We start from the raw sequence: 16,733 nt of genomic DNA on the forward strand, positions 1-16,733 counted from the left end.
AAAAAGAACTTAAAGGGATTTGAATATTGGCGGGTGAATGAGGTGGGCGACAACAGATGGCAGCACCAGCAACAGAAACACAACACCCGCGCCATTAACTTTCACCCTGGGACGACTGCCCGTCTCAACTTTAAGTCTTACTCGCCTTGTTACGTAAGTCGGCACTGTGGTATTAGAATACGTAGACATTATTTTAGGGGACAGAAGGTTTCCTTGGGACTGGACTAGAAAAGATAAACGTAACTGTGAGAGGTTTGGGGATGTAGAGATGTGTGTGTGTGTGTGTGGTGTTGTCCCCCCCTTGCACCAGCTGGAAGGTCGTTACGAGCAACAAGGAAACAGCTGGAGGTCATTAATGCGTGACGTAAGGGGGAGCAGTTGGAAGACCATTTAACTCCTGCTAATACCAAAGGGATCACCCATCTCGCAAGTTGACAGTAGTACGGTAACTTGTCTCGGCGTCCATTATTGGTAAAGTTGGCCTGGTTGGTATCACACATCGTCTAATTAGACGTAGTTTATCTAATGATGTGGTGGGGGATCATTATTTCATGTGGTGCAGGTTGTGCTTATTGGAGAGAGAGAAGTTATGAGAGAACTGATAAGGATAATTGGAAAAAGAGATTATTTTGGACTCTTAATTTAGGTCATGCAGGTGGAGCGTGTGGTAACAAAAAAAAAAGTTTGAGAAAGAGCATGAAGCATTTCTGTAATTATCCTAAAAGTTCTTTAATGGATGCCTTTTTGCACCATTAGGTTCTTAAACTTGAGTCGTAGCTGGTCATTTATTATTGAGGGAGATGTATGATGATGATGACGCATTAGTGAATATATAATTACGGCTCATTAAGGCGTATTAGGGACAATGGCGAGAGTTATACGTCAGTCCAAGAACATGAATAATATGTGAAACGTTGTCCTAACCTTAAAATAATATCTATTGTTCATTGGAATGTTATTTTGTGTTACATACAAAGTGACCCAAGCCAGACCTGGCCATCCAACACCACCTCATGTCGTTAATGGAGAATGGACTTCCTGGTATGCTATGGAGTTATGTAAAGTCTATAAAAAACAAGTCTGGCCGATGCTTCCAGTCAGGTACATGGATCACAGTTGGTGTTATAGCCCTGTGGCTCTCACGAACAAAAGAAGTCGTGCCAAAATTTTAGCACAGGTTTGTGAGGTGATGAGGAGCATTAGACAGATGAGATAGGATGGTTTGAGAGTGGGTTTGACTAGGGAGAACCTGTTGAAAGTGGAATGGTTTAGGTGCCAGCATGTGGACGTGGTAGTAGACGGACCTATGGTGGCTGAAGTTAGTGGCAGAGTGGGAGAGGAGGATGAGAGTGCAGGGAGGAGCATGTGAAAGGAGAGTTTGTGTGTATGAGGGTAAAGGTGAGTGTGTTTGAAGTTATAGTAGTCTCTCTGGTGGTGTGCGTATGTAAGATGTTGGCCTTGAATGAATGCAGAGGAAAGAAGGAAGGTGAATGTAGCTTATTATTATTGTATCGTCCTGGGAGGAAGTCCTTCACTCATAGTCTCATCTTTTTACCTTTTGTTGTAGTTTATCAATTAAAGGGCACACGTTTTACAGTGTCGGAAACTTGGTTATAATGTTACGGGTTCATTGTTTATTTAAGGTAGGGAACTGAGTATTTTTTCATAAGCAAGATTATTTCTTTCAGTACTAGATAACCTGGTAGAGAATAGGGTTTTGAAGGAGAGAGAAAATGTAGTTGAATAGAAAATGTAAAATATGGTAAGGTTTTAAAAATCCAATCTAAATTCCACATTTGAGCATTAAGGATGAAGTGTGTGGTATAGTATTGGGTAAACCAAGGAGTGGTTTGTAGAGCTTGGGTTTGGATGATGGGCTATAGTTTCATTGCTTTGTGCATAAAATGAAGTGAACCATATCATTTTACAGACTTCCTTATTATACTACTTGTCAATTAACATTTCATGTTGCCCAAGAGCAACACATGTGAATTGTGGATATTAGGATAATGTATGCAAATACTATGTAGACATTGGAAAGCGCAACAACATTAGTATGAAGCACACACTTTCCTTCTGTCGTGTCTTCAGAGTGAATGAGTGATTGTACTGTTGAATCCCATGGCTCCCATACATGCATCCTTCCTAACCCTTGCTCAGAACATAGTCTTGATATTATGATGGAAATTCTAGGTGTAAGGATCCTCATTTTAGAACATTGATTATGTGGTGAATATCTTTGCAGTTGTTGAAGGGTTTGAGTTTTTTTGATAGCACTGATATCTCACCCTTTACATCATGCATTACTGATATTTACTGCACTAACGTTAGCTTCTGTTACTAAATATCTTTTGATACCCCTTTGCAGGCAGCTCCTTCCATGCACTTACCTAACAACAGCCCAGGTGGGAATCAGTCCAGTGGTGGCTTTGGTAGTACCAGGATGAATCCCAACGCTGAGCCAGACTTCTCGGAGTTTATGTGGATGGCCGAAGAGGATCTAGAGGCCTTTGACCACAAGGTGAGTAATGATGCAACTCACAGATATATCAGGACCAGGTTTGAATCCTGGTTAAGGCAGCCAGCTCACAACCTACCCATTTGTTCACCTTCCCCTTAGGGGTTTATTGATGAATGGACACTTGGCATAATCTGGGGAGTGTATATTTGTACATAAGATTGTCATGTATATTTGCATGTGTGGACGTGTATGTATATACATGTGTATGGGGGTGGGTTGGGCCATTTCATTCGTCTGTTTCCTTGCGCTACCTCGTAAACACGGGAGACCGACAAAGCAAAATAAAATAAAAAAAAAAGATTGTCATGGTACATATATATGATATAAGATTTAAAAACAAGCTGATATGAGATCAGTCCTCTCCCCAGTATACACAAATATTAATCCCAGAGGTGATACTGGTGGAGAGGGATTTTCTCTGGAATTACTGTGTACTGAAATTCATAATTTTGTGCTTCAGTGGTATGGTTGCCTATGCCAAGTAGTGAGTACATATACTCAAAATCATCATAAAGTTTTATCTCTTAGAAATTTTATTTGAAGTAGATTATTTTTTGAACTATAGTTGAGGATATCTTGCCAAACCATCTTGGTTATTTATCATATAAACACTGATGTCAGAGACCTAAGAATAGTGCATCAGACATGTGCTGTATTTTTTATGTGGATTTGACACTTGCATATGTGAGTAGTTATTACTTATTTTAAGTAAGAACAGAAATGTGAGAAAAAATGAATGTTCCTCAGAGTTATTCCACAGCAGCAGTTCCAGCTGAAAAAAATAGTTACTTTTATAATGTTTGATTTCCTCTTCTGGGTCTATCTCACTCTCTGTTCTTGTAATGTGTGCAAAAGGAATGGGTTTGGAGAAATTAAAGAGGGGATTGATGTTCCCAGGTTAGGTTGAGCATTGATAAGTATACTTGGTTTTCCTGTGGATTCTTGTAATTGTGATTGGTTTGTTATGCAGGTGATCAATGAAGTATCCCAGGTGATGATACAGCAGGCCAGCAGCCTGAGGGAGGAAGAAGAAGAGTTTCTGTATCGCATGTTAGAAGAGGAGGAGGAACGTGATACTGTCTACTACCATCAGTACATCCAGGAAAAGTGAGTGGTGATTGATGTCCTAAGTTTCAATACTGTCTTACTCATTACCATTAAAAGTATTTGTGGAGAATGAGACAAAATGAATTTGTCAATCTACGTTAAGTTCTTTTATGCATTTCACCTGAACTGTTCTTAAGGAGAGCTTATCATTCGGCCATAGAAAATTTGTTATTTGTTAGGTAGAGCTTTTAGAAATGATTGTAGCCAATAGCATTGTAATAGGTATAAGCCCCAAGGAAAGTGTTTTCAGGGACTGTTATAATGAGGAGTTTATCCTACAAACAGTAAGAATGAATTTGATGACGTGTATTATTATGTGTTTTTTAAGATTAAATGCCATAAAAGAAGTAACTTACTAGAAAGAAAAGCTCATTTTGATTCATCTGAAGTAATGATTTCTGGGTATTCCAATCTATCAATATTTCTGATTCCTATTCCCTCAGGGAGCTCCCATCAAGGAGTTTGGCACGGCAAAAGAGTCTCCACTTATCCCTTCCTGACGTGCCACCCTCACTTACACTATTTCATGCATTCTTACCCTATTTCTCTCCCTCCTGTATTTTTCCACACTTTCCCATTTCATTGGTGGTGTTGCTTTCACACCAACCCCGTCAGTCTTACTGTTAATGAATCATAGATAAATAAGGAATGGTTCAGTGAATTCATACACCCTTTCAGCTGAGGAAATATAGTGAAGAAATTACATAACTGGGGTATCATAATAGTAAGTTGATTAATCACAAAAGAGCTGAAGATCATGGTGGGGCTGGATACTTTATGCTTTGGTCATACACTTGAGTGAAGTTTATGTACATTGTACAGGAAGTTTTACAGAGTAAATTTTATGGCTTATGTATTATACATATGATTAGTTGAACATTATATAATGTGAATAAAGGTGAATAGTAAGTGATATAAAATTGCATACTGGTTAAATTGCAGTTTTATTGTTTTAATGTACTTTATCTTTTTAATAGTGAGTGTTAATTGATGTTTACACATCACACCATTTTCAATTTGATGTTTGTTAGGGATTCATAAATTTGTGATAACATTATTCCAGTGGCTCTAAAGTGCTTTATATTTTTTCACCCCAAAATTTTGCATTTTGATTTTGTGCATTTTTCATTGAGTTCCCTTACATGCATGGTTTCCATACAATTCCCCCTGCATTGGTGTGACTGCTTCTGTTCAGCTGTCACATAGCTTGTTGAATTCTGCCTTAATCTTTCCTACCACATCTTTACACTCTATTTATTTGTACAGTACCACAGTAGTACTGTATATTTCATCTTGGCACATGCATCTTGTATAATGCCATATTTATAGGAAAATGTATCCTCAGTCATTTGCCTTGGAAAATTATAACATTTGATCTTTTCATTTTTATCTTCAGAATGAGAGGCAATACAACAGCAAATTTAACATCAAGCCTTCAGAAAATGGGAGTGAAGGAGGATATCGCTGCCAAGGTTAGTAACTGCATAGCTTTGATGAAGGATGGTGTCCTTGAAAGGTAGCTTTTACATTATAAGAACATACCAGCGAAGTTTAGTTGTGTGTCTAAGTGATGGACAGTTGTAGCATTTTGCCATGAGATCATTGTTGTTCAGTTTATTATGTAATGTTTTGAAGAGAAAATAATACTGAGCTCTAACATTCAAGAGCATATTAATACATGTGCATAATAAGCCAGCAGGAAAGCAGATGAAGATGAGACACAATATTTATGAACCAAGTGTAATGTGCATCTCAAGCATAAATACAATAAATCTAGTATCATACAGATCACCATGAACCTAGTGTAGGATATTAACAAATTCTGAAGAAATAATGAGATTGAAGAAACAGGATTTGATATTTATGTCTGGTTGACTTCAACTTTCATTTTATTGAATAGCAGTAAAGAGAAGTAGATTATGGAAGTAGATATAAATTCAAGGAGAAGAATAATGGATCAGTTGAGAAAAACTTGACCATAGGCTAGTAAATCTATTTGAATGTTATAGCCTTGTACTAGTAAAACACAAACTAATAACAGTTTTCATATGTAGAAGTCATTAATACAGACCTATCAGGCCACAATATCATACAAAGCACTACATCATACAATTTGGGAATAAATGAAAGTGAACTGGATGCAGTGACTGAGGATATCAACAGATTGAGCGATGCAAATTTTTACTGTGATAGACCAGACAAAAGAAAGGATTTTGAATGTGGATTTGGATAGTATACAACAACAAACCCAAAGATGTCCTGAGAGAAAATAAGTTAGATAGTCAGAGGGCTAATGCTGATTATAAAGATAATGCAAAACTTAAGATATCAAGGGACAGGAAACAGATAATGCAAAACTTAAGATACCAAGAGACAGAAGACAGTGGATGAATAAAGCATGAAAAGAGAATAGTTTAGTTATGAGAAAAACAAAAATCACAGAGCTTGATGAGGAAATGATGACTATGGCTGTGGAAAAATTAACTTCCATAGAAGAGAACAGAAAATAAATGAACAAAGCTATATGCAACTTGGAAAAAAACTCAGAATCACTTCTCATATATGAACACAGCTACAAGCAAAGAATCAAAGATTAGACCCTTTAAAGTGGAAGAAAAGTATGAAAATGGTTCCAAGAAAATATGCAATATAAATGGGTGTTCAGCTTAAATGTATTGAGAAATTAAACGAATTAATTAACCTATGTGATGCAAATCCTCTCATAGATGATTGGGTATTGGAAGATAATATACTCAGAGCTGTTGATCAGAGAGAATTCAGCTTCAAGATTAGGTGGAATCCCAGTGATCTTCCTCAGGAAGGCAAAAATAAAAGTAGCAAAACTAGTGGGTGCTGTTTAGGCAAAGTCTGGACAAAAGCAGATTTGCAGACATTCACAAATGGCATATATAACACCTATACACAAAGGAGGATCCAAGTTGATAGCAGTGCAGGCCTGTAACTTTGAATTTTCATGTAATAAAAGTCTTTGAGAGAATGATCTTTGGACACAGATTTGAACATCAAATCAATAAGAACTATTTGAATGAAGGCCAAACACGTTATTATCTGGAAAAAGTATGCATACCCAATTATTAGCCTGTTTCTATGACATATATGGAAGTTTACTGGAAGGACAGAGAATGGATATGTTTTTTTCTCGACTTTGCGAAAGCATTTGAGAAAGTAAGCCAGAGAATTTTACTAGTGGAAGTATCTAATCATAGCATGAAGGTTGGGTGGAATAAAGTTTCATTTACAACGTACAGAAAGTTCATATTACTATTGTAGCAAACAGAACCTCGTTTGATGAGACGATGTCCTGTCTGGGAAACCAAAAGGAGAGGTGTTAGCCTCATTTCTTCCTCCTCCTCCAAGTGGGTATGGTCTCAGGTAATTTTAGGGCTTTTTCTGTTGGAAAGATGTTTAGGAACTGGAGGAAGATTCAATATAGCTTTACTGTAGGCAGAGTCCTTTGGGCATTCATTTACTCTCTCTTCTCTCCGAAAAACCATTTCCTGATTCCAGACGGTAACATGTCATCACTAGTCTTTGAATGAATGATCAGCACCTCCCCTTTTTACAGTGAATTCATAGGCTTGGATGGATTGCTATAGTTTTTGATTCCTTTGCTAGCTTCATATTTTATTATGGTGAGAGTTGGGGGTCCATAGAAATACGTCCTGTTTTAGAAGATAAAACATTGTGCTTTAACCTTCCACAAAGTAAGTGCCCATTGTCATGCTTTAAGAGCTCTTCCTGAAATATAGGAATGATTTTTCATCCCTCTAAGCCAGCATTCCTTGGGTATTTTGTCTCAAATGTAAATTCCCTCACGTGTCTTTTCAACAGAATGTAGTCATCTTCATCGATTACTCTTATGCTGGTTTTACTACCATTTACTTGTCTTCATGATTTTTGTTTACCTACATCTTTTGGTTATATCAGCTTTCATCGACCCTATTATATCATGTAGTATGTTTTGTTTTCCTGTGCTGTCCATGTAGGGATTTTTTTATTCCCTTCCATTGATTAGTTCCTTGTTTTTTTATTATTATTGAATATTAGTTTTAAGCAACTTCACCTTCTGTAGTTTGATTATTTTGAACTCTTTGGATATGTAAGAATAAACTTGAATCTCATAATTACTCTTGTACCTGTCAAATGCTTCAGCTCACTTGATTTGATAAATAATCATGTGAAGTTGTAAGTTCTTAACAATTGATTTTTGATTCGTATCCTCTTCCAGAGTAATTTGAATCCTTATGCTGCTGAATTTGTACCAAGGCAGAATTTTACGCAACCAGCAAATGCTCCAACCCTCATTCATCATACTAATGGCGAAAAGAACAATTCATAATGAGGAAGTTCTCAATGATATTGCAAGGGGGCAACAGGTGATGTATGTGGACATTAGATGATACTCATTATATGGTAGAACTTAGTATATTAATTGCTTGGTCTGCTAATTGGTTATAGATCCTATTAATCTAGGGAAGTATCGCATTGCATAGTATGTTTACAGTGGATAGAATTTCTTCACTGGAAATGGGGTATTATCGTATATTTCTTTGCCACATGAAAAAGATGAGTTTTATATATAACAGACTTGTTGATTTCTCCATTTGCATACCATTCAATTTATTGTCATAGGAGCTTTGTTATGTCTCCACTAGTTGGGTTCATGGCATTCCTTGATACTTAGTTTTTGTAAAACTATATAGCTATAGCAAAAGCTATACTTCCCTGGAAATCATAAATTTGTATATAGGTTATTTGTAATGTGGAGTTTATAACTTTGGTAAAGTCATGGGTTGAACAGAGTTATGCTGTATTTGTATTGTTGAAAAAGGCATTGTTATTACATAATGTAAGTGAATGCTACCTTCAAGTGCTGCCCTAAAGAACAGGATATACGTTTCTTGATGGTGTATTCCAAAAGCCTTTTTGTTTGCAACTTGTTCATGATTTTAAAGCTTTTTAACAAGAAATTGTACACATTTTTAAAGTCTCTGAAATTCAGATTCAAAATGCACTTTAGGCAGTTGAGTGAGCACTGGTTAAGGCCCTCTATTACCATTCAAGTTATTATTAGGGTGTGAAGGAGCACTTACTCCCTTTTTTCTATTCGTTTTCAATAGGTGTATTTCACGTGACGAGTAGCTGAAATCTTCAGTAATTTGTAATTGAACTTTGCTCATTAAGAACAGGATTGATATTCTTATCTCTTTGAAGATTCTCACAATGTTTCTATAAATCATGACCATTTCTTGCCACATGTGTCATATGTGATAAGATTTTTTCATACCTTAATTTTTATGTGCTTTGTTTTTTGCATGGAAGCTGATGTCTAGGATTGTACAGTTTTATTTTTAATAAAATTTCATTCATATAAATGTAATGAGAAAATCTTTTTCATTAGATGTGATTTCCTTTTTACTCTCATTTGTAAGAAAAGGATGGAATGTAGTTTATTATTTCTGATGTCATGGTAATTATGTCACCCAGAAGTTTTTGCCAGCATTCCATTTACATTTCTTCGGTTGACATTGATATATGAATGTTTTCTCTTCAGTGATATAAAGTTCATCACTCATAACCTCAAAATTCGCAGCTTTGTCAACACAACAGCAAATTGAAAGTACTAGTGCTCTTAGCCCCTGTTTTGGACATGTTTTGGCTTTATATAACTTTGAAAATGTAAGCAATTTAGGTGAATAGACCCCACCACTTTAAATGACTGTATGCAATAGTAGGACACTGAAACACTATGTGATAAGATCCCTTTTGTGTATTCTTTGCCAACAAATACCAGCTTGTCATTCATGCTTTGCAAGTACTGTAGGTGGAAAGATTGTCCTAGCAACTGGTTTTAATTGTTAAGTGAGTTCATCTATCTATCTGTCTATCTATCCTCTGTCTTTGATGCCCATTTCCTCTGGGAGCTCCCTCAAGGGGATGGCCATGGCAAAGAGTCTTCATAACTGTTGCACTCCTGTGCTGTTTCTTACCCTTTTTAGGGTGAGGCACTAAAGACTATGAAGAGAGAACTCATTCATGTAAGAAAGAGTTGTGCTTGTGAACTTTCACTGTATTTTTGTGTTTCTTTTAAATGTTGACCACCCTATAAATATCTTAAGATTCTTTTTAGGGTTTATGCAGATTAATCAATGGATGATCCAGATATATTCACAAACACAACTATTATTATTTTGAAGTAAACTAATTTTTCCACATTTTTATGTTAGTGTGTGAATTAAGTGTTGCTACTTATTGCGTGGAAAGTATTATTCCTATGTTGATTTTCTACACTATCTGTCTGTCCATCTCTGATGCCTGTCCCAATAGGAACTCCCTCAAAGGGGTGGCAATGGTAACAGATTCTCCATAAGTAAAGAACTCCAGTACTGCTTCTTATCCCTTAGTGCTTCACCCTTAACAGACCACTGGCCGAGGGCAAGTCTAGTGCAGTGTTTACAGAGGCTCTTACCTAATATTCCTAATGACTACTACCTAATGATCCTGCCTAAATGTTCCTACCTACTGCTTTTACCCTTTTGCCAAAAGGCAGGGCTAGCACATAGTGCTCACTATCTACATCACCCAAAATGGAGCTGGTACCTCTGAATGATTTTGCTTACCAAAATTATAGTGGTTTCCTTTTTTTGATTTTTGTGTCTATTACTCCAGGTCCTTAGGCTTGACACAAAGATGAATTTTGGGGGCAGTCATAACAAGATAAAAATATTGATGGTATTTGTGGTATTTGTTTTTAGTTTTTTCTTTTAACTACGTTAACATTTCCATGAGGGTAGTTCAAGTGCAAGTAGCTTCTCTGCTCCATCATATTTTACCTTACTTTATATCCAGTTAGCAAAAGTAAACATAAGTGATTTTTTTATTTGTCCTGAACATCAGATTGATTTGGCAAATGAAACTTATGTTATCATTGATTTTGGTTTCATTTGTGATGAGATCTTAAAATGAAACATATATATGCTGTTGACAACATGCAGCACTTTTTCCAACAAGTATCAGATGGCTCCTTTTTTTTTTTTTCATAGTATTGCACTTAGTATTAAAATGGATGTAGGCTGTGATTTGTCCGTTTTATCCATAACATAGCTAATAGTAATGCATGTATGGGCTGTGGCTCACACCATGTTTACTTGTTCTTTTGATAACTTTTCAGTGACTGTAAAGTGTTTACCATTTCTTAAAACACTAACATCTTGGGTAACCCTCAAGCAATGAAAGTGGATTTAAGTGGTAGACTTTGAGCATATGTGTTTAGTCTCTTGCCTTTTGGTCCTTTACAGACTGATCAGTGCATGTTAACTCCATGTCAGGTAGGGAGGTTTGACATGTTAGCAGTGGTGAGGTCAGTTCATTTTGATTTTATGAAAGTTTTTTCATGTGATTTATTGTCCAAGTAAGTTGTAGGTATGGGCCATAAGCACTAGTTTGCTCAGCTTGCTCTCTGAAGTGTCTCAGGACTCGAAACCAATTTTGTAAGAGCTTTGATTTCACCAGAAGTTGGAAGTCCTCAGCAGTTATTCTTAGAAACTGTGGATGTAGTGTATTGATAAAAGTATCTTTTTATATACCAGAGTTTCAGGAACTTTTAATGCAGCAATCACTTTCAAGTAAAGACATCCTTACTGTGCAATAGTGAGCCATTTTCTCTATTAATAGCCGAGTGGAAATATTAACAATCTAATAATTTTTTCTTGATATGTACAAGGTTTCTCCTCTTGAAGAGAAAAGTATCAGATGTTAATTTTGTGAAAGGCTACTAAGTTTGTAGTTAAAGAAAATGGCATTTATTCATAATTTTTCTTTTCTTTGATCTGTTTTTCAGGATCTTCATATTTATCATGATAAAGAATGCAGAGGTTACATGTTGCCACATGATTGTTTCTTCTGTTTACAACAAACATTACTGGAGGTTACCAGCTTGCGGTTATTTTGCCAAGATTTTAAGGGTGATAAATAGTACTGATTTTCAAAAGTGTGTTTATAATGTAGGCTAGATTTGGTCAAAACAGTTTTCACCTTATCCTTTCCTGGTTTGTATTTACTGTAGTGCTGGTTTAAGGATGTCATATGGCTGATTTATTAAGGCTTTATAAAAGAAAAAAAAATTAACTTCTGTATGCCTTTTCAATATGTCAGGCTTTTTCATTATTTTGACAGAATTACTGTCAGTGTTTTTACTTTGTTAACTTTCAAAGACAAAAGCCATGTAGAGTATGTGCTTAATTAAACTGTGTGAGACATTGGTTTGCATCATAATATTTAGGTTAAGGTGTTTTTCTTGACTTAGTATTTCAAGCTGTATTATTTAAATTACAAACTCAGCATAATGTAATTTGCAAGATGTAAGAGACTCCAGTTCATGGTTTTGTAAATTCTTTGAATAATTCCTTTCTTTTCATAGAATATGTATGTACAAATGGATGTTTGTATCATGATTTTGAAAGTACTATGTAATCAAGAATATATATATATATATATATATATATAATATATATACATATGTAAGGTACATGAGAAGTTACTTTGGTTATTTCCCAGGGACACAGTGGGAAATATGTGTCAAAAACTTTTATGGCTGATACTATAAATTTAATGTGTCTGTGGTGTACAGGTTAGGTCAGGTTACGTTGTTTGTTTTTCTGATTATTTGGGTTGTCCATTTAGTAGTACATGGAGGATGGGATATGGAATTAATGCAGAAAGTATTGTAAAGTTAGTAAAATACTTCCACACCAAGGAAAGTATAAAGAGGAGACAAATGTGAGTTATCAGATGTGCATTACACCAAGGACATGTGTTGAGAAAACAAACTAGGAATGGGATCAGATACTAATCTATGTGTCTAAAATAAGTACTTTAAGAAAAAAGTATGGGACTAGCAGAGTAACAAGCCTTAGGAAGCTGGGAAATTGGGGAAGACATTCATACTTAGAATGATGGCGTAAATAGGTGGCACTAGCATGTAAAAGGCACGTGGTGTGTTTGCAAATATAGCTTGTTAAAACGAATCGAGTAAGGTTACCTCAAGAGAAAAATCAGAAGGGAGGAGGAAAGAAAATTACAGCAGTGAGTTTGGAAGAAAAGAGCAAGGAAGGAAGAGAATGAGATATGCCAGTAAATGGAAATGTTATATATGCCATTCTACTTTGATTGAAAGAGATAAAAAAGTTATAGATAGGAATGTCTGGGAAATTGAATAAGTTCCCCAAAATATTAAGAAATGATGCTTCCTTATCCTTGATGAATTTATCTTTTGAAGTCAGTTCCCTTAAAACTTTAGGGGGAAACAATTGGAGATTTTTTATTATGAATGTTCTTTGTTGTTGCAGGAAGTACTGAAGATAGATTTTGAATCTGGGAAATCAATAAAGTGTTATCCTGTATCAAATGATGAAAGTTTTAAATGTACGTTCACACAGTGCATTTGATATTGCTATGCTGAATGACCAGGCATGGCTTTTATATTATGGTTTTGTTACGTAAAGCTATATGAAAGAAATAATGATTTGCTTTTGAATTATACTGCACTTTCTTATAGCAAATGGTATAAACACTACAAACAGTGATTCTTGAAAATATTTACTTGTAACTTGGTTTCTCTACAGGTTTGTTATTTCTATTATATGAAGACCAGATGCATCTTAAGTATTGTCTTTTTCTTTTTTGAGGCATACACATTCACTCTTTGAATGTACTGTTGGATTACATATATAGTGTGTAAGTAGACAGGATTGATGAAATCAGTGGAAAAGAAATATATTAGTTTACAATTAGTACTTGTGTAGTTATTATATATTGTATAATTTTCATAAACTACCTGTGACCTGATCATATGATGAGCAAAATTGTGTCTGTCATGCTTTTATCAATTTTGATCTTTTATAAGTAGTACAGCATGAGGTAAATCAGATAGTGAACATTTAATGAAGTTCATATAAGAAGTCTAAGTAATATTTCTTAAAATGGACATCTGAGAATTTCTTGGTATTATAAAAGTGATATCTTCAAAATGCTGTTTTTGTGTTTCTTGAATTGTTTCATAGAAAGGGAATGCTAATTTATTCAGATTTTTATCAGGAACCACCTCAGTAGTCTGTTTTGTGTAAAAGTTAAAGCCAATGACCGGAGTTCTTGTGCATCTTCAGATTGGCAGTTATTCATAAATTTACAGTAGACATTTAACAAAGATATAAGTTTTATCTATCTGTGTATATCTCTGCTTACCCTCTGGAAATTCCCTGAAGGTCTGACCATGGCAAAAGAGTCTATAACTGGTGAACTCCAGTTGAAAATGAAAAAATTATGTTATTAAATATTAATGAAGACTGGCCTTAAATTAAGTTATAGAAAAAGTAAGCTTTTTTTTTTTCTTTTTAGATATATCCAAAACAAAATGTATCAAATGAATATAATTTTTTCTTTATGTTTGTTAGCTGTTTTCCACTTTAGTGAGGTAGTGCCAGGAATAAACAAACAATGATCCCATTTGCTCACATCCACTCTAGTAAATGAGGAAGCTTCCAACTGTTTCACATTATGAGCTGGACTTCTCTTGGTCTATCCTAGGCCCAGCACGACTCACCAGTAGAATCTCGAAATTTACCTGCTACAAAAAAAAATTGGAAATATAACCCAGTCAGAGGAAGATTGGATCCATACATTCTGACTTAATGGTCACAGACATGGAAGATGTATTTCCATGTAAACCAATACACTTTGGTGCCAGTTGTATAAATCATGAATACGAAATGCTTAGTAAGCCATTATAAGAACTTAAAGAAGAAAAGGATCATGGAGTAATTATTGGGACTGACCTCTATGGTATATTGTCTAGCTGCTCATGATTAAGCTAACATAATGCTGGGTTTTATAGTTCTAAGTATAAACTACAAAACAAAGGATACATTGCACACCCTAATAATGCCTTTGTCAAACCTCACTTTAAATATGCTGTTCATTTCTAGTCACAAAATTAGAACAAATATCTAGATGAGCAAATTCAAAGTAAGAGCAGCCAAACTAATCCCTTCATTTAGAAGCTGTATGAGGAAAGACTAAGAGACCCAGAATTATTTTCTAGAAAAAGTGCTGATGCCAGGGCTATATAATAAGAATAACCAAAATACTAAATAATTATGAGAGCACACAAATATTTCTGTGATTCAATGATAAGTGATAATGGTATGAAAATGCTGGGGAGACAAAACACCAGAATGGATTAAAAGTTTTTCCACTCGAGCAGTTGTTGAACATTAGAATAAACTACCTATTACTATCCTCATATCAAGGCCAGACAAATATTTCATCAGTGCTCGTTCTCTATTTCAAACTTGTCTATTTCCTGTGTTGGTAAGGTAGAACTTGGAACAGGTAAAGAAAATGCCTCATTTGCTCCCATCCATTTTTAGTCATCGTGTAGAATGCACTGAATCCACAGCCCCCGTCCACATCTAGGTCCCACAGACTTTTCCATGGTTGCTGCTTTATATACCATTGTTCAGGCCATTGACAGTACATTGCCTCCTGTATACTACATTGCTTCAATTCACTCCATCCTTTGCACACCTTTTACCCTTCAGCACGTTCTAGGCCCAAGCACCCAAAATATTTCTCACTTCATCCTTGCATTTCCAGATTGATTTACCTCTTCTCATGGTTCCCTGCTTCTAATTGTAACAGCCTTGATACTGTAGGAGTCATATGAAAGAGGCATTAGGATAGTGTATGATAATATATGAAAATTAGTGTTCTCTTATTCTCTTCCATTATCTTGTGTTGTGTTATTTCAACATCATTTTTATGCTGGAGATCACATATGAATACGATTAGTTGGATGCAGCAAACAGTAAGTTGATCATTTTTTAGATACGATGATGGGCATAGTTTTCCTTGGCCTCCTCAACATTTGTCTTATGGTTGCATAAAGTTTTGTTTCCCAGGTTGTGAGAGAATCTTAATCTCTGGTTCAACAGCACCTGATGTAATCCTGTAGACCATAAGAATATATTTTTTTACTAATTGATATAGTTGAACTTGTACTTTCCTTTTATGTATTTCAGCCAGTCTTATAATCTTCATGTAACCGTGCAATTTTTTTTTCTATGATGTAAAAGGCCTGACTTGGGGACTTGTGTAAATGGTGTAAATAAGGATCTTGAAAAAAAACTATTTGTCATGACTATATTAAATTTATTTAACACTGTTTACAGTTTTATTTTCCAGTTTTGTTAAGAAATTAGGACTGCAGCATTGTATAGTATTGAGATTTTGAGATATCACTATGAATATGACGATCCCATGTAATTATGGGTTTTATCAGTCTGTCAAGAAAAACATTAATTGCATTTGAAATGGTGGACAGCAGCTGAATGTACACATTTAGGTCTGTCTGTACGTGGTATTATAAAAGGAGCAATTAGCAAAGGATGCCTAAGAAGGTACAAGTGAGAAAAAAGGGCAAAAATCTATAGTTTTTGTAAAGGGGAATGATTTATTTTTTGAGGCTGAATTGGATAAATGGAGGTACAGTAGTTTCAGTATTGCAGAACACTTTTCTATGGCTGGAAATGGTAGATGAAGGAACATTAGTCTTAGTACTGACAAACACTTTTCTGAGGGTAGACGAAGGCACAGTAGCTCCACATGTACACTTTCCTTTGAACTAGGAGTTTTCAAGGAAGCTCAAATAATTGTAGTATAGTGGCCCTCTGCATAAACATTTTTTTTTTTTACCTTGACATGCCACTGAATTATGAATTAAGAATAAACATATTAAGGACAAAACATCATCATGTAAGTCTTATTCAGTGTCAGTATTTATTCGGAACAGTATCAATATATAATTATTCAGACCTTAGAAAACAAGGTACTTGCAGCTTAATGGAAGAAGTGGCCACCTGAGTGGAAGCTATGAACTGCTCACTAATTTATTTTGAAACTTCCTTGATTGTTGGTGTGATATAAATGACATACTGCTCGTTAATTTTGACTTGCTAGCCTTTTCTAATCAAAATTGTTTTTGATTTTCTCAATATGCTAAACTGACATACCAGTAATGCTCCCATCA

At 35.3% G+C, this 16,733-nt stretch overlaps 1 protein-coding gene across 5 annotated transcripts; it reads left to right on the plus strand.

The window, feature by feature from the left end:
• Paip2 (polyA-binding protein interacting protein 2) lies at positions 1 to 15,869 on the plus strand. 5 transcript variants are annotated; one of them, XM_071685632.1, is made up of 6 exons: positions 25 to 153; positions 2,369 to 2,521; positions 3,492 to 3,628; positions 5,025 to 5,100; positions 7,878 to 8,030; positions 11,490 to 15,869. In XM_071685632.1, the coding sequence occupies exons 2-5, from the start codon at positions 2,381 to 2,383 to the stop codon at positions 7,986 to 7,988; spliced, it is 465 nt and encodes a 154-aa protein (XP_071541733.1). In that variant the 5' UTR covers positions 25 to 153; positions 2,369 to 2,380; the 3' UTR covers positions 7,989 to 8,030; positions 11,490 to 15,869. The 5 variants fall into 5 exon arrangements, with proteins under 5 accessions (XP_071541735.1, XP_071541733.1, XP_071541734.1 ...); XM_071685633.1 differs by having other exon boundaries at positions 7,878 to 8,025; XM_071685634.1 differs by having other exon boundaries at positions 1 to 153; positions 7,878 to 15,869.
• Positions 15,870 to 16,733: the final 864 nt, after the last annotated feature.

Source organism: Panulirus ornatus, chromosome 40, assembly GCF_036320965.1.
Source record: "Panulirus ornatus isolate Po-2019 chromosome 40, ASM3632096v1, whole genome shotgun sequence".
Taxonomy (NCBI): Eukaryota; Metazoa; Arthropoda; class Malacostraca; order Decapoda; family Palinuridae; genus Panulirus; species Panulirus ornatus.

Bases quoted from the DNA above. Each gene is read 5' to 3' on its own strand.
- Paip2 (XM_071685634.1), top strand. From the start codon at position 2,381: ATGCACTTACCTAACAACAGCCCAGGTGGGAATCAGTCCAGTGGTGGC. The intron at 2,522-3,491 runs GTGAGTAATGAT...TTTGTTATGCAG, and splicing joins TAGAGGCCTTTGACCACAAG to GTGATCAATGAAGTATCCCA. The intron at 5,101-7,877 runs GTTAGTAACTGC...ATCCTCTTCCAG, and splicing joins AGGAGGATATCGCTGCCAAG to AGTAATTTGAATCCTTATGC.